The sequence below is a fragment of the Podarcis liolepis genome (assembly GCF_965112155.1).
Source record: "Podarcis liolepis genome assembly, chromosome: 9".
Taxonomy (NCBI): Eukaryota; Metazoa; Chordata; class Lepidosauria; order Squamata; family Lacertidae; genus Podarcis; species Podarcis liolepis.
In genome coordinates, this window is record NC_139564.1 from 72,251,914 (window position 1) to 72,270,708 (window position 18,795).

Here is an 18,795-nt window from a genome sequence, read left to right on the forward strand (position 1 = left end):
ACAACTCCCCACTAGCGAAGGTGGGCAGCAAGATAAAAAGCTTTTTTAGATACAGAGTTTGGCTTGAAATAAAGAGGGGATCGCAACACAGCACAGACAACTCCTGTTATAATACCCCACGAAGAGTTTGTTAGGAGCAAAAACAAACACCCCAAAGATTTAAGGAAATTGCGATAAGAAAGAGACGGAGATTTTTTGGGAGGGGGGCAGAACCTAGCTATCTGCAACACGATTGGTCAGTTAAGTTTTTTATTTCCTTGATTTAGGGGGGCAGCTGCCCCCCCACGCCCGTCTAGCTACGCCCACTTGGAAGACTTTGAAAGAGGATTGGACGAATTATTGGACAAGAGGGCTATCATTGGCTACTAAACCACGATGACTATGCCTCTACAGTCTGAGGCAGCCCTAATGAGGCATCACGGCCTCTAGTCACGGAGGCAGGAGGCTCCGAGGGCCACTTTGCCACCAGCCACCCGCAGCGGCCAATTTGGCGAGTTAGGGATGCATTACAAGGAAATGAGTCGGACGCATTTGCTGGGCACGTCAGCGAATGCCGAGGGAGCTGGTGGAGATTGGCTCCTTTCGGGAATGATTGAAGTTTTTGCGCTCGCTGAATCCGCTCCAATTAGAGAGCCACCCCTGTTTGCTTAAGGACCATCTGCCGAGTGTCGTTTGTTTGCACCGTTGATGAGCTTCAGACAGCAGCTTCTAATTGATCTGTAGGGCCCTGCCAAGGGAGGAGAGGCAGCCTCTCCCAAGCCAAAAGCAAGGTGTCCAACCTTGTCGCTGATCTGGGGCGGACAGTGATAGGAGCATGTGATGGCTTATTCCACGGGTAGGCAACCTAAGGCCCGGGGGCCGGATGTGGTCCAATCACCTTCTAAATCTGGCCCCCAGACAGTCCGGGAATCAGCATGTTTTTACATGAGTAGAATGTGTTCTTTTATTTAAAATGCACCTCTGGGTTATTTGTGGGGCCTGCCTGGTGTTTTTACATGAGTAGAATGTGTGCTTTTATTTAAAATGAATCTCTGGGTTATTTGTGGGGCATAGGAATTCGTTGGGTTTTTTCCCTTCAAAATATAGTCCGGCCCCCCACAAGGTCTGAGGGACAGTGGAGTGGGCCACTGCTGAAAAAGTTTGCCTTATTCATTGCAAGAAAGGAGTCTGTGCAAGTACGTACATGTGTACTAGAATTTCCCAAGTCAGACGTGGACACCTTGTGTGCTTGTTGTGTGACAAGCCAGTGTTCACCAATTGATGCTTTTTCTGCTAACTGTTAAAGACCCAGCAGTCCAGCTAGGAAAATCAGTTGGCAATCTTTGAGACCGAACTGAGACCCTAATTTTCTAAATGCAAACTGAACTGAATTTCCCCCCCTCCCAATTTCCCTCACATTCTGATTCTCCGTTGACCTTGTCTCCCAGTCCTGCAGACCATCACCACCCTGTAGCCCAGCCTTGACCGTTTTCCGCAGAAGTGTCGGATGTTTTTGAATAAAGCTAACGATATTGATGGTTGTCATGATTTGATGATTAATTTTACAGTTTTCAAAACAGCATCTTTATCCATACATGGGTTTCAGGGCCTTGTACATAAAAAATTGCAACTAGTCCTATACAGTGGTACCTTGATTTAAGAACAGCTTAGTTTATGAACAACTTGGATTAAGAATGCTGCAAACCTGGAAGTAGGTGTTTTGGTTTGTGAACTTAGCCTTGGAATAAGAACATGTTTCGCTTCCTGTTGAGTGTGTTCCATTTGTAAACTGAGTCCCCCACTGCTATTGAAAAGCACGCCTTGGTTTAAGAACGCTTTGGTTGAAGAACGGACTTCCGGAACGGATTAAGTTTCTAAACCAAGGCACCACTGTAATATTGATACAAAATATTAACCATTATCCATGCAATAATGAATATTGTAATGTTCTGCATTTCTTATTGCACAGAGGCCAGACCTGTTTTTGACATCATCCACCACAGATGGCCTTCCTGTCCTGGATCCAGAACTGGTGGGGCAACTGGGGACCATCAAGGAGCCCTGGACAAGTATGGTGCCCCGAAAAGAGGTGAGTGACTCCTTTTCCTTGAGCTACGTGAAATATGGAAAGGTCTAGCAACAGGGCTACAGAGCTGTATTTCCCTTGAAGTTAGAAATCACTGGGAACTTACAGTGTCTTTGCAACATCTAGTAAAGGTAAAGGTACCCCTGTCCGTACGGGCCAGTCGTGTCCGACTCTAGGGTTGCATGCTCATCTCACTCTAGAGGCCGTGAGCCGGTGCCGTCCGAAGACACTTCTGGGTCACGTGGCCAGCGTGACGAAGCTGCAGCTGGCGAGCCAGCGCAGCACACGGAACGCCGTTTACCTTCCCACTATAAAGCAGTCCCTATTTATCTACTTGCACTTAAGAGTGCTTTCGAACTGCTAGGTGGGCAGGAGCTGGGACCGAAAGATCGGAGCTTGAAAGATGGGATTCGAACCGCCGACCATATGATCGGCATGTCCTAGGCACTGAAGTTTTACCCACAGCGCCACTTGCGATTTGCAAGTACAAAAGCAGAGTGCATGGAAAGCAAGCGCACTCCTGAAGCAAGCAGCTCGACTGCTAGAACTGCGTCAATTTGTATTTTTTTTATTTTTGCAATAATTTTTATTAAGGTGTTCAGTCCTGCAATACAATATGAAAAAGGGAAACAGATACTAAAAGAGAGGGAAAAGAAGCACACAAACAGCAGGGAGAGGATTAAGTACATATATCTGAGGCAGTGGACTCACCTGGAAAATATATATTCCAGGAGAAGTGACAAGAGCTTATTTCTGCAATTGAGCGAGGTGGCAACTGATGCAGGTGCCTTTTTTTCCTCGTGTGTGTGTGTGTGTGGTCAGATGGATGGACATGGGATGGGAAGACCTGCACTGTTTTGTTGCCCTGCCTCTTTCCTTTGCTTCTTGGGATTTGGCGGCCATTTTCTCGTGCGCCATGAACCTCACAGCAGCCATTTTATGACTGGCACCCATGGCACTTTCTCAGAATTCCAAATGTGCCCGCTACCCCCCCCCAAAAAAAAAAGTCGGATGAAGAGTGAATGCAGAGCTCTTTTCAGGGGCAGGGGCAGCACATACATGCTCCTCCGCCAACTGCCTGAACAAGGTCTGTCTTGTTTGTAGAAACTCAGATCTCCATTGCAGGCCAGGCATCCATTGCAGGGATCCATCACTGGGCATGTGCCAAGGTCCACATTCCTCTGTGGGGCCCACTGTTGACTCTGTGCACCTCCCAGCACTCCTCCTTCTCATCTGCTCACCTGCCCTTTCAAAGCAGAGCCCTGCTGGATCAGGCCCCATCACAGGGGCCAACCAGATGCCCATTGTGGGAAACCAGCAAGTAAAACAGGATCACAAGAGCCTTCTTCTCTTCCAGCAAGTGGTATTTGGAAGCACTGCTACCTGTGACCCCGAAACACAACAGAGCTATTGTGGCTGATAGGCGTTGGTCACAGAATCCAAGAATCACAGAATTACAGAACTCTAAAGCTGGAAGGTCTCACCTAGCCCATCCCCACCACAAAATAGGAAACAGGGAAAGACTCTATGACAGGTGGCCCTCCAAATTGCATCCTTCAAGGGAAGGAGAGTCCACTGCCACCTTCAACAGCCCCCTTCTGCATGAATTTGTCCAATCCTCTTCTAATCCTTTGTGGTTTAGGGCCCTCATATTTACAGGACCGCCTCTCCTGGTCTGCCCCGCAGAGGACCTTAAGGTCCATGAATAATCACAGTTTAGAGGTCCCGGGCCCTAAGGAAGTCAGATTATCCTCCACCAGGGCCAGGGCCTTCTCAGTGATGGTGGAATGCTCTGTCCCATGAGACCAGGGCCCTGCAGGATTTAACTTCCTTCCGCAGGACCTGTAAGACAGAGCTATTCCGTCTGGCTTTCAATTAGCCTGATCTTTTATTCCCCTTCCTTACCTCCCCCTCCCCTTTTTATGAAGATTACCCGCTCTGGGATCCCATAGCTAATTCTCCCCTGGTCTCCTCGCTGGCCCAAATAGGACTAACTTAGCCAGCTAGCCCTGGTGATCATCTAATGTTTATTGGATGGATTTCCCCCCTAAATTGATTTTAGAATTCTGAATTGATTGTTATTCACGTATTATACTGAATTTTATGCTGTTTTTTTTGTTGCATCAATTAAGTATTTTAAATTTGTTGTTAGCCGCCCTGAACCCGGTTTTCTGAACCGGGAAGGGCAGGGTATAAATAAAAAATTATTATTATTATTTATTAAAGCCTTCTAGGTTGGTGGCGAGTTCCACAGTTTAACTCGGCGCTGCGTGAAGAAGGACCTGGTTTTCTCTCTCCTGATAATATAATTTGAGAGGAGAGAGAGCAGGTTCCTTTAACTTGCTGGCCAATCTGCCTTGGTGGGGTGGGGGGAACTGTGTATTTTGGTTCATGGGGAGGGAGGGCAAACAAAAGGAGAGTCAGGGGTGGTCTTTCTCGGGAGGAGGGACCTGCTCAAGCGCCCCCCCCCAAAAAAAACCTGGAATTGACAACTAGTAGCAGGTATTGTACTCTGACCCCATTAAAAAGGAACAGCAGCCTATGTCTGGCTGTATGAGTTTCAAGGCTTCCGGCACAATAAAGAGGCTTCAGTTCTGAATCCATTTAGCTAATTCTTTGCTATTACAGCTGCATTAGTCTTTAGACCCCAGGCTTTCCCCAGAACTCGTATCTTTCAGGACTGTGAATATACGGCTGACTTCATCAAACCTGGGGGATTGATAAAATCGTTACTAGTGCCTCAGTCACTAAGTGAAGGTCTCGCACACTTCATCCGTCTGGATTTTTTTAAAATAAAAATAAAATAGCATGCCATTTAAATCTGGTTATTAAATGCCCAGGAAGAGGAACAAAGGGTGCAATGGCAACGGCTGCATTTTTAAAAGCACTTTAAAAACAGGGAATTTACACACAGCAGAATTTGACATTTTTGCATCCTTGGCCCAGATATTCCAGAGCAGCCACAGGTCCTGATTTGCCACAGTTGCTGTCTGAACCAGAGAGTGGTAATCACAGAGCTTTGCAAGCGTTGCCCTAATAAATGTGTTTGTGAGGAGAGAGAATTAAATATTATTATTATGGTGATTATTTTAATTTATCACACCCCTTTCATCCTAAGGTCCCATGGCAGGCTGCAATCATTTCAAGTAAATAACACTGAATAAAAATAACAATAATGTCTAATGAAAAGTAACAGTTCATACAATAGCTTATATTGTATTTAGGTTTTCAGTCTTTCTGCATTATAAAACTTCAGGATAAGGGTGGTGAAAGCATGGGTATTGGAGGCACAGGGGTGTGGTTGTGTGGTTGTGTGTGAGAGAGTGAGCATTCACATGGTTTGGTTTATCCTCCTCCCCATTTCCGACTCTAAATTTATCCTCCAAAGCTTTTGCTAGCCTCCCTGCCACCTGCAAGCACAAGAAATAAAGGGATCAAACAGCTACCATATTTTTTGCTCTATAAGACTCACTTTTCCCCTCCTAAAAAGTAAGGGGAAATGTGTGTGCGTCTTATGGAGCGAATGCAGGCTGCGCAGCTATCCCAGAAGCCAGAACAGCAAGAGGGATCGCTGCTTTCACTGCGCAGCGATCCCTTTTGCTGTTCTGGCTTCTGAGATTCAGAATATTTTTTCCCTTGTTTTCCTCCTCCAAAAACTAGGTGCGTCTTGTGGTCTGGTGCATCTTATAGAGCGAAAAATACGGTACTTCCATCCCTCCCCAAATGGCTATTAGCAATGTCTGTGTGTGTGTGTGTGTGTGTGTGTGTTTGTTTGTGTGTAGGGTATTTAAACCAGAAAAAACAATGCAGCTAAATTGGAGCCTCCTACCCCAGTGGCTCCACAAAGTTAACAGCAGGGCTAGAGGGTGTTAAGCACACACACCCTTTCAGAGCCCCTTCCCCATATTTAAGGCAGCAGTGTGAGGCTGTGACTTACTGACTTTTTCCTCCCGCTGCTTTGATTGAAGACTTAAAATCTTATAAAACCATGCAGAAGATTCCTTAATAAGCTGTGTGTCAATGGAGCTTGTTTCTAGAACGGTTTTGGATATCTGCATTAAGTTATGCAACTGTGAAGCTTCAGGGTGGTAGGTGTGAATAGAGAGATTCTTTCGGTGGGTTTCCCCCATTATATCTGGTTTTGTGTGCTCTTCTTTCTGCCCCTCCTCCCAAAAAACACAGTTTCTCTATAATGCAGAAACTAATGCTTGCATCTGCAACGTGTTGATTTAAGCAATGGATTGATTGTAATGCAAAACCACGACAGCACTGTTTCCTCTTCACAAAGCAACATATTTTTTAATGCTGCCGAGGAATTTGTATGGGTTTAGCGCACCCTGCTACCTTCATTGTGATGCCGCCGCCTGCTTGCTAACCGCTGGCTCTCTCTCAGCTCGTGCAACAAGCACATCCGTGGCTTTGGGTTCCCATTCCACATGCCGGAACAAAGCTGGCAATAAAATGCAAGAAGCTATTTTTTGCTCCCCCTGCACCCAGCATACAGATATCCAAACCCCACTCACTCAGTCTACAGAACTTTTTTGCTTTGCCGTTCGTTGCTGTATGGAGTTAATTTTGACCACGGCTTAATAGGAAAAAAACACAATAAACAACTCATGCATCACTGCTGCACAGGAACCAGCCTAGTGAGTGAGGAAGCCTTCTGAGTAAAGGTAAAGGACCCCTGACCGTTAAGTCCAATTGCAAACGACTCTGGAGTTGCGGCGCTCATCTTGCTTTACTGGCTGAGGGAGCTGGCGTTTGTCTGCAGACAGATTTTCCAGGTCATGTGGCCAGCATGACTAAGCCGCTTCTGGCAAACCAGAGCAGTGCACGGAAACGCCGTTTACCTTCCCGCTGGAGCGGTACCTACTTTCACTTAGTGCTTTTGAACTGCTAGGTTGGCAGAGCAGGGACTGAGCAACAGGAGCTCACTCCGTCGCAGAGTTCTCAGCCAGAACTCGCTGGAACTCAGTTCTGGCCCCTCTCAGGTGGGCGCCATTGGCATCCCAAGAGAGTTTTGAGTTCCCACTTCTCTTTTTCTAGAAAAATAGCACTGGTTCTTCTTATGTTAAGAATGCCACCCTCAGTCTGGAAAAGGTCCTTTATCCCGCTGCATCCCTTGGGTCTGGGGTGGCAAGCCTGTGCTGGACTCCAATGGCCATCCCTGCCCATTGGCCATGATGGCTGAGGCTGATGGGAGCATTGACAGGACGGCAGGCCCCCGAACCCTGCTTTAGCCAAACTCATCAGAACTGACTTAGGGCATCTGAAAAGAAAGAATAATGTGAGGGTTTTCCAGAGGAAGCCTCCTTTGCTGTTGCTGGGTTTATTTTCTCACGTGGCCAAAGCTGAAGACAGACACTTTTATTATTACATGGGCTAGAATTGCAGTGGATGTCTTCAATGTTATCATGGGCTGTAAATGGTATCCCAGCCCAGGACCAGGTGGCCGGGGTGGGGGTGGGAACCACTACAAAGGTCCAAAAGATGTCCATGTATCTTGATGATGATAATAATAATAATAATAATAATAATAATAACTATTATTATTATTATTATTATTATTATTATTATTATTATTATTATTAATAATTATTATTATTATTCCCCAGCCACTCTGGGCACCTTCCAACCAAATATTAAAATACAGTAATACATCAAACATTGAAAGCTTCCCTAAACAGGGCTGCTTTCAGATGTTTTCTTAAAGTCTGGTAGTTTTTCTCTTTGACATCTGGTGGGAGGGCATTCCACAGGGTGGGCGCACTACTGAGAAGGCCCTCTGCCTGGTTCCCTGTAACTTGGCTTCTCATAGTGAGGGAACCGCCAGAAGGCGCTGGACCTCAGTGTCCAGGTAGAATGATGGGGGTGGTGACAAAATACGTATTTCTTGTTCAGTGCACACACCGTTCTGAATAACAGTTTGTGAACTTGTGCTGTCAGCCAAGCATTTCAGATCATTTCCAACTGTACAAATGTTTGCTTCCACACAAACAGTGCATTTGTATGTTTTTGTAAGCAAAGTCGTCATGTGATACACATTGTGAGGTATTACACATACAAGTTTAATGTTTAAAGTGTATGGTTAGTTCAGCTTATATTTTAGATATTAGTCATTAGGATCTTAATATTTTCAACAGGTATGCATATTTTCATATTTATTATTAACAAGAACACAATATTGCACATTTATTTTGTATCCCACGTAAATATTTTTAGCTGATCTGTCCTTGCTGGGGGGGCCTGAAACATTTTCCCCTGGGGTCCAGACCTGCTCTTGGGGGCCGTGTCCTAGGCAACATGAATCTCAACATTGCAGAGAAGTAGGGCGGTTTGCGCTGTGGGTTAAACCACAGAGCCTAGGACTTGCTGATCAGAAGGTTGGCAGTTCAAATCCCCACAATGGGGTGAGCTCCCGTTGCCCAGTCCCAGCTCCTGCCAACTTAGCAGTTCGAAAGCACGTCAAAGTGCAAGTAGATAAATAAGTACCACTCCGGTGGGAAGGTAAACGGCGTTTCCGTGCGCTGCTCTGGTTTGCCAGAAGCAGCTTAGTCATGCTGGCCACATGACCCGGAAGCTGTATGCCAGCTCCCTCAGCCAATAAAGCGAGATGAGTGCCGCAACCCCAGAGTCGGCCATGACTGGACCTAATGGTCAGGGGTTCCTTTACCTTACCTTTACCTAGGGCGGTTTGCAAGGCCCTCAGCCACAGCCCTTTTGCAAATGGCAAGCTGGGTTCATGTCCCATTCCTTTTTCCTTTTTTAGAAAAATGCCTTGTACCCTGGGCATGGCAAATGAGGTTCATTATGAGCTTCAATCTTTCCTGACTCTTCCAACTTTCCTCTTGCGAGCTGAATGACACGGGAGTCCCAGATCGCAGTTTGCATTTGTGATAGAAAACGTTGATGATCTTGCCTGCTGTTAGGAGCAAGAGACAAGAGGCAGAAGGAGAAAAGCAGCTGGCGTGCGAATCTGCCACTGGGGAGAGTTTTCACACATGTCACTCCAAGCACCTTTCAGCTGCACTCACACTTGTCTGTTTGTATGTGTGAATGTTGGCATCGCGAGAGAGAAAGTGGAATGAGCCTTTGATCAAGGTGCATTTTAGTCAGTGTAGGTTTTATTATAAAATGCATTCAACGCACAGCAGCAGCAGCCGCCACCGAGGCCCAGGGCCTGAAGTTCTTATGGCCGTCACTGCCTCCAGTAGCAAATTCAGCTGGTGCCTACTGATGGGTTGGAGTCTCTATGGAGGAAAAAAAGAGGGAGGAGGAGGCGGTACCAATATAATAATAATAATAATAATAATAATAATAATAATAATAATAATAATAATTTTATTTATATCCCGCCCTCCCCAGCCGAAGCCGGGCTCAGGGCGGCTAACAACAATAAAACAGTACAAAAGTACAGCACAAACAACACTCTAAAATCATTCATTATAAAATTAATTAATTCAGGCCACTGGCAACCATTGGGCCAGAGGGAGGGAGTCAGGCTGTGCCCTGGCCAAAGGCCTGGTGGAACAGCTCTGTCTTGCAAGCCCTGCGGAAAGATGTCAAGTCCCACAGGGCCCTGGTCTCTTGGGACAGAGTGTTCCACCAGATCGGAGCCACAGCCGAAAAAGCCCTGGCTCTAGTTGAGGCCAGCCTAACTTCTCTGTGGCCTGGGACCTTCAAGATGTTTTTATTTGAAGACCGTAAGTTCCTCTGTGGGGCATACCAGGAGAGGCGGTCCCGTAGATACGAGGGTCCTAGGCCGTATAGAGCTTTGAAGGTTAAAACCAGCACCTTAAACCTGATCCTGTACTCCACCGGGAGCCAGTGCAGCTGGTATAGCACCGGGTGAATGTGATCTTGCAGCGAAGACCCCGTAAGGAGTCTCGCTGCGGCATTCTGCACCCGCTGGAGTTTCTGGGTCAGTCTCAGGGGCAGCCCCACGTAGAGCAAGTTACAATAATCCAGTCTGGAGATCGCATGGATCACAGTGGCTAGGTCAGGGCGAGAGAGGTAAGGAGCCAACTGCTTAACTTGGCGGAGATGGAAAAATGCCGCCTTTGTTGTAGCTGCAATCTGCGCCTCCATGGAAAGGGAGGTGTCAAAGATTACACCCAAACTCTTAACGGACGATGCTGGCACTAATTGCGCCCCCGCAAGAGATGGGAGTTGCCCCCCCATCCCATCTGAAGAAGCTTCAGAACCACAAGTAAGAAGGGAGGAAAGCAAATTCATTCTCCCCCACAAAGTCAGTGAGGACTGAGCCTACTCAAGAGCCACAAAATGATGGCTATCAGCTGGAAAGGGGGGGAATTTATGGCAAAGGAAACACATATTAGCATCAAATCTGTGCAAAAATGCATGTTTAAGCTGAAAGAAAGAAAGAAAACCATAAACATATGCAGTAATGGGGTGAACATGGCTAGAGTGTGTGATGTCCACCTTCCCAGACTATACTCTGTCATTTTAACCTGTCAGTCTGCGAACCGAAGGGTTTCAACAACTTCCTCATATGGATGAGGGATGGGAGAATACTAGCAGTTCCAGTACCTCTCAATTTCTCATTTTCCCACTCACACACTTCCCCACATCCATTTGCATTTTTTAAAAAAAGTCCTCATGAAAATTCATCAGCATTTTCATGCAAATTTCTCCTAATAGGCACATTTTGCCTAATATACACATTTTGCAAAGCAGGTTCCCCTAATATAATGCCTTTTTTCTATGTTACCTTTTCTTTGTGAGCTTCACTAATAGATGCCTCTTTATTCACGCTTTGCCACAGCATAGGCTCTTTTGTACGAATTACATGGCTGGAAGACTCCACTGCAAAATTCAGAGAAGGGCCAATTTGGAAGGACGTTTCTATGTTTCAGTTTGCGTGTTGTTTCGGGAAGTGTGAATTAGGCAAATTCACCTATCAGTACACACTGAATCGGCTTTCTGCCTAATTCAGATGTGTATCCATACCCTCCAAGTGCCCTGATTTTTCCAGGACTGTCACATAATTCCTAAATCATGGCTTCTGACTTGATCCTAGGTAAAGTTAAAGGAACCCCTGACCATTGGGTCCAGTTGTGACCGACTCTGGGGTTGCGGCGCTCATCTCACTTTATTGGCTGAGGGAGCTGGCGTACAGCTTCCGGGTCATGTGGCCAGCATGACTAAGCCGCTTCTGGCAAACCAGAGCAGCGCAGAAATACTGTTTACCTTCCCACCGGAGTGGTACCTATTTATCTACTTGCACTTGACGTGCTTTCGAACTGCTAGGTTGGCAGGAGCAGGGACCGAGCAACAGGAGCTCACCCCGTCGCAGGGATTCGAACCACTGACCTTCTAATCGGCAAGTCCTAGGCTCTGAGGTTTAGCCCACGGTGCCACCTGCGTCCCTTGACTTGATCCTAGACCCCCCTCAATTTCCCCTGGCCAGCAGACAGGGGCTGCGGCAGGAGCTCCAGTCATGGCAGCATTGGGAAGGGGGCAGGTGGGCTCCAGGACCCTGCTAGTGGTCTCACACCTTCTGACCCCTCCTCTTTCTGCTTTCTTCAGGTGAGGGCGAAGGGGCTTGCCCAGCCAGGGTGCCCAGTGGCCTCCTCAAGGCAAACGGAGGAATTAATGGGTGCCCAGAAGGCCTTTCCAATCCCCCCCCTACATGGCACCTTTGCCATGTTTCCATGCAGTATTGAAGCCACTCAAGCTGTCCTGCTCTAGGGCTGGGATCCCATCCTCTCCCCACAGCCCTGCCTTCACCCTCAACAGGACGTTGCTGTAGTGCCCGGTCTTTGCAGCATCCCTGGATGCCACACACACATGGGTCTCTTCTGCACGGGTCCATTGTCAGATGGAAACTGAAAACATTTGACAGGTGACATGGCCAGGCCAGCCTGGGTGAGTGGAGAGGCGTAGAGATCTTTTATCTCAATTTCCAGAGACATTCCCCACTTTTCCTGCCTTCTGTTTCTGCCTTCAGGGCAGGGCACGAAGCACTTTGGGAGTTTCCCTCCTTGCTCAAGTCGCACATGTATTCTACAGCTAGAGCAAACCATTCACAGGCATCAGTATTCCTGGCTCGTCTCACACGCTCCTTAGTAACCTACTGGGGGATTTTCCAATTTGGAAGACGGTATAGCAAGATCCTACAAATCTACTGCTGGCCTTGCATGCCACTGGTGCCGCCTCTCTGCCAAACTAGAGATTGTCAAGAGCAGTCCAGGCGAGAGGCTGTGAAAGTCAGGGTGGCTCCAAGATTCACGAGGCAGGATCTTTTCCACTTGACATCCATTTGCAGTTGTTACAGTGCCATCTAGTGCCATTTAGAATCAATGCCTGTGCATTCAGCATAGAGCATGCACCTCCCTGCTCCATTCAGGCATTTGTTCTGACATGCAATGCTCGCCATGTGCAGGAGGGAGCAAGGAGCGTTGCTGCTGCCTTCATCTCCGGACTACCGGCTTCCCATGGCCTCCCGCAGCGGTTGGCCGCTGTGAGAACAGGAGGTTGGACTAGGTGGGCCACTGGCCTGATCCAGCCCAGCCAGGCTCTTCTTATCCTCCCTGTATTTTCCTGACAAAACGCATTTGTCATGCTTCAGTTCTGTGCTTTTATGTGTGATTGAAGAGGCTTGTTACCGGGGATTTTGACCCCCTTCCAGCTCTAATCATTCCTATTGTCGGAATTGGCTCCTGTTTCAGGGCCAGAGCAACCGAGCAAAGCCCATTTGGCGAGGAGGACAATGGAAGCTAATGCATTTCGTGGTCTGGATTGCACCAATCTTTTTCCAAGCTTCTCTGCGTTACAGCCCTTAATCCTCTGCGATTAGCTGCCACCTGCCGCAAGGCTTGTTATTACCAAGGTAGAATTTTGAGGCTGATCCCTTTTTGCTGGCTTTCGATAAATGGCACTTTGAAGAGGGATGCCTGAGTAAGACGATCTGGGAGGAGAGCCATAGAAAGGGGGATGGGGGAAGGCTGCAAACCCCTCAGACTGAGGGGTAGGTGTCACTAAGGCTGTCATTCTGTGGACACTCAGGAATCTGTGTTGCAGGGCTTGGACTCGATAACCCTCAGGGTTCTTTCCAGCTCTTCTATCGATGATTCTATGCTTCCTAGATGAGTCAGACCATTGTCTGTCATCCGTTTGTCTTGGGCAACAACAGAGGAGTGTGCCTTACGAAGTGAGGTCAAGCTGTTGGAAGTTTTCAGTATCTGCTGTGGTTGTAGAGCTCTGCACTCCTTCCATTTCTCCTCTGGCCACTGCTAGGGATACATGGCTGCCTATCTCTAGGCACTGTGGTCATCTGCAAGGGATTCCCACATTGCAGGGTTGATGTTGCCAGCCTTCATGTCGTGGTTGCAGACATCTTTGTAGCGCAGAGTTGGCCTGCCAGTTTGCCCTGTGGAGAACTTCCTTGGGAACCCTGACATCTTCCATTCTGTGGGCGTGACCAAGCCAGTGTAGAAGTCGCTGAGACAGGAGTGCAAACACCCTGAGAATGTGGGTTTAGAACAGGGGTCAGCAACCTTTTTCAGCCGTGGGCCGGTCCACTGTCCCTCAGACCATGTGGTGGGCCAGACTATATTTTGAAGGGGTGTGTGTGAATGAACGAATTCCTGTGCCCCACAAATAACCCAGAGATGCATTTTAAATAAAAGCACACATTCTTCTCATGTAAAAACACCAGGCAGGCCCCACAAATAACCCAGAGATGCATTTTAAATAAAAGAACACATTCTACTCATGTAAAAACACACTGATTCCCGGACAGTCCGCGGGCCAGATTGAGAAGGCGATTGGGCCGCATCCGGCCCCCGGGCCTTAGGTTGCCTACCCCTGGTTTAGAAGACCATGTCTTTGTTTTGTCTTCTTTCCTTCCATGTGATACCCCAAATCCTCCTGATATGTGGAAGGCGTTGAGGCATTGCTCATGACGGTTTTAAGTTGCCCACCACTCACTCCCATAAAGCAGCGTGTTCAACGCGTAAGCCTAGTAGACTTTCATCTTGGTATTGGCTGTTGGCATCACATTTTCCCATACCTTTTTTGAGAGGTGATTGCCAAAACTGCCCTACCAATATGCTTGTCCAGCTCAGTGATGGCGGAGACATTGCTGGTTATGCTGGGACCCAAGTAGAGAGAATTGTCTACCACCTCAAACATGTGGTCACCAGTGCTGATGCGTGGAGTGCTGGCGACATCCTGACCCAAAATGTTGGTCATTGTCAGGCTGATAGTAAGGCCAAACTCCCTGTAGACTTAGCAAAACAGTTGATGAGTCTCCGCAGTGATGAATCTTGGAGTGTGCTTTCAAGGCTGCGTCATCTGCAAACAACATCTCTTGGATAAGGATCTGCCACACTTTTGTCTTGGCACAGAGACATGCCAGGTTGAACAGATCCCCGTCACTCCTCAAATGAAAGTACACACCATCTTCAGTTGAGTTGAATGCATAGGAAAGCAATGGGGAGAAGAATATACCAACGGGTGTTGCAGCGAGAACACAGCCCTGTTTCATGCTGCTCTTTATAGGGATGGTGTCTTGAGGATCAGCCATCATATTGGACAGTGCCGTACATGTTCTCATGGAAAGACAGAATCACCTAACTCAATATTGTCTACAGGCAGTGACTTGCTACAGTTTCACACAGAGGAATTTATTTGCCCTTCCTGGAGATGCCAGATTAAAGCTGGGAGCTTCTGCATACAAAGCATAAGAGCACCAGAAGCTGCTTCATGCCCAGTTATGCTCTAGGTTCTTCTAGCTTAGTATTGCCCACACTGACTGGCAGCTGCTGTCTAGGATTTCAGGCAGGGATCTTCCCTGCTCAACCAGAGAAGCATAATAATAATAATAATAATAATAATAATAATAATAATAATAATTTTTTATTTATTATTTATACCCCACCCATCTGGCTGGGTTTCCCCAGCCACTCTGAGCGGCTTCCAACAGAACACTAAAATACAATAACCTATTAAACATTAAAAGCTTCCCTAAACAGGGTTGCCTTCAGATGTTTTCTAAAAGTCTGGTAGTTGCTATTCACTTTGACATCTGGTGGGAGGGCGTTCCGCAGGGTGGGTGCCACTACTGAGAAGGCCCTCTGCCTGGTTCCCTGTAGCTTGCTTCTCGCAGTGAGGGAACCACCAGAAGGCCCTTGGAGCTGGACCTCATTGTCCGGGCAAAATGATGGAGGTGGAGATGCTCCTTCAGGTATACTGAACCAAGGCAATTTAGGGCTTTAAAGGTCAGCACCAACACTTTGAATTGTGTTTGGAAACATACTGGGAGCCAGTGTAGGTCTTTCAGGACCAGTGTTATGTGGTCTTGGTGGCCGCTCCCAGTCATCAGTCTAGCTGCCACATTCTGGATTAGTTGTAGTTTCCAGGTAGCCTTCAAAGGTAGCCCCACATAGAGCACATTGCAGTAGTCCAAGCGAGAGATAACCAGAGCATGCACCACTCTGGCAAGACAGTCTGCGGGCAGGTAGGGTCTTAGCCTGCGTACCAGATGGAGCGGGTAGACAGCTGCCCTGGACACAGAATTGACCTGTGCCTCCATGGACAGCTGTGAGTCCAAAATGACTCCCAGGCTGCGCACCTGGTCCTTCAGGGGCACAGTTACCCCATTCAGAACCAGGGAGTCCCCCACACCCACATGCCCCCTGTACTTCTGTCTTGTCAGGATTTAACCTCAATCTGTTAGCCGCCATCCATCCTCCAACCGCCTCCAGACACTCACACAAGACCTTCACTGCCTTCACTGGTTCTGATGTGAAAGAGAGGTAGAGCTGGGGCATCAACAGTATCTGCTTTAGAAACGAAGCTTGCTGGATTCATGCACCATCCTGAGATGATGATGATGATGATGATGATGATTTATTTGTACCCCACCCATCTGGCTGGGCTTCCTCAGCCACTCTAGGTGGCTTCCAACAAAATATTAAAATACCGTAATGCATCAGACATTAAAAGCTTCCCTAAACAGGGCTGCCTTCAGATGTCTTCTAAGAGTCTGGTGGTTGTTGTTCTCTTTGACATCTGGTGCGAGGGTATTCCACAGGGTGGGTGCCACCACCGAGAAGGCCCTTTGTCTGGTTCCCTATAACTTGACTTCTCGCAGTGAGGGAACCGCTGGAAGGCCCTCAGCGCTGGACCTCAGCATCCGGGCAGAACGATGGGGGTGGAGACGCTCCTTCACATGGCTTTAAAACAGGTTTCACAAATTCATGGAGGATGGGGCTAATTCTGGCTCTTGGGCATGATGGCTCTGCTCTGCCTCCACAGTTGGAGGCAGAAATGTTTCTGAATGTCAGTTGCTGGAAGCTACAGGAGAGAAGAGGGTTCTGGTGCTTGAATCCTGCATGAGGGCATCCCATTGAGGCATCTGGTTGGCCACTGTGAGAAGAGGATGCTAGATTAGGTGGGCCATTGGCCTGATCCAGCAGGCTGTTCTTATGGAAGAGGGCTCTTGTGCTCTAATCCTGCTTACTGGTTTCCCACTGGCATCTCTTTGGCCACTGTGGGAACAGGATACTGGACTAGAAGAGCCTTTGAACAGCTTTCAATTCATATATTAGCTCAGGAAGTTTGGACTGGGTTGATCCAGCAGACTATGTTCTTTTCTTCTCAAGCACTTCATACCTATTTGTGAACTAAGATGACGATGATGATAATAATATTTTATTTATATCCCGCCCTCCCCAGCCGAAGCCGCGCTCAGGGCGGCTAACAACAGTAAAGTAATACAGCACTCTAAAATCAATTCATTATAAATTGTTCAAATTGAATTAATGGCAACCTTTGGGCTAGAGTTCTGTGAGGATTACCAAAGGAGGGGGTCAGGCTGTGCCTTGGCCAAAGGCCTGGTGGAACAGCTCCGCCTTGCAGGCCCTGAGGAAAGATGTCAGGTCCCGCAGGGCCCTAGTCTCTTGTGACAGAGCGTTCCACCAAATCGGGACCACATCTGAAAAAGCTGTGGCCTGGGATCTCCAAGATGTTTTTGTTTGAAGACCGTAAGGTCCTCCGTGGGACATACCAGGAGAGGCAGTCCCGTAGGTACGAGGGTCCTAGGCCATATAGGGCTTTAAAGGCTAAAACCAGCACCTTAAACCTGATCCTGTACTCCACCGGGAGCCAGTGCAGCTGGTATAGTACTGGGTGAATGTGATCTTGCAGCGAGGACCCCATAAGGAGTCTCGCCACGGCATTCTGCACCCGCTGGAGTTCCTGGGTCAGTCTCAAGGGCAGCCCCACGTAGAGCGAGTTACAATAATCCAGACGAGACTTGGATTTTGCAGATTCCCCATGTATTCCTATGAACTTTGTTGCATATGCTCTGATTCTTCAAGAGCCTGCCTTGGAAATTGGCGGGAGGGGGAGAGAACAGGTCCAGGGCACTTCTGGTAGATGTAACTGAGCTGTTGTGCAGCATGGAATGGAAACTGGCTGAGTCCTGCCTAGGCAGCAGAGCGCTGCAAAACCTCGTTGTTGCACTTGTCATGGAACAGTTGATTGGTGCCTGATTTACTGCTAATTCTGTAAGCCAAACAGACCTTTTTAAGTGCTAATTAACAGCCCAAACGAAAGGAGCTCATTAGACGTTGTTGTAGCTAGCTCGCTAACAAGCCCAAATTATTTTGTGCTAATTAGAATTCTGAGCCAAGCAGGGTCTGCCAGCCAAACTGAAGCAGAGAGAATATGAGCAGAATATGGTGTATGTGAGAAATGTCATATCTTGGCATATTGAATGGTGAGGGGGAGGGAGAGAGAGAGAGAGAGATGTCTTTATTTTCTTTTTGCGTCATTAACCCCCAATGGCATATCGGCGTTATCAGTGTTGAATGAAGCATATCCCAGCCTTGTAGTACAAGCTGACCTTATGGTCTTTGAGTAAATGGATGTATTGCCCACCTTGGGCCAGTAAATAAAACCTGCAAAGTCACTGTCATTAAAATATGTAGGCTCAGTAAACAACTTTCAAGGATGGGAGAAAAGGTTATTATTATTATTATTATTATTGATTAAATTTGTATTCCGCCCTTCATCCGCAGGTGCCAGGGCGGTTCACGACATTAAATAACAGTATAAAAACCACAAAATACATAGTAAAAGTAAGGGCAACAAGCCAATAATCTCCCCTCCCACAACACATTGAAAAGGGCATCGGACGTGAATCAGCCAAAGGCCTGGTTGAAGAGGAAGGTTTTTGCCTGGTGACTAAATGTATATCATGAAGGCACCAACGGAACATCCCTGGGGAGAGAGCATTCCACAGATGGGGAGCCACTGCAGAAAAGACCCATTTTTTTAGACCCTCTGGACCTCTTGTTGAGAAAGCACATAAAGAAGGGCTTCAGATGATGATTGCAGAGTCCGGGTTGGTTTATATGGGAAGAGGCTGTTCTTGAAGTATTGTGGTCCTGAGCCGTTTAAGGCTTTATAGGTCAAAAGCAGCACATTGAATTGGGCCCAGAAGCTAATTGGCAGCCAGTGCAGTTGGACCAGGGTTGGTGCAACCTGGCCGCCAAATTCTGCACCAGCTGAAGCTTCCAAACCATCTTCAGAGCCAGCCATACATATAACGTATTGCAGTAATCCAACCTATTGGTTACCAGAGCATAGACAACAGACATTAGGCTATCCCTGTTTAGATAGGGGGGCGTCTGAGCCACCAATCGAAGCTGATGGAAGGCACTCTGAGGCCACCTAAGCCTCAAGTGACAGCAAAGGAT

The 18,795-nt window shown here is 47.5% G+C and overlaps 1 protein-coding gene across 5 annotated transcripts in view; it reads left to right on the forward strand.

The window, feature by feature from the left end:
• CCDC33 (coiled-coil domain containing 33) overlaps nucleotides 1–18,795 on the forward strand; it is a 169,387-nt gene that overhangs the window by 98,069 nt on the left and 52,523 nt on the right. For all 5 annotated transcript variants that reach the window (XM_083460469.1, XM_083460471.1, XM_083460470.1 and 2 more), the window contains one exon: nucleotides 1,949–2,068. In XM_083460469.1, coding sequence (XP_083316595.1) covers nucleotides 1,949–2,068 — 120 coding nt within the window. The remainder of the gene's footprint in view (nucleotides 1–1,948; nucleotides 2,069–18,795) is intronic.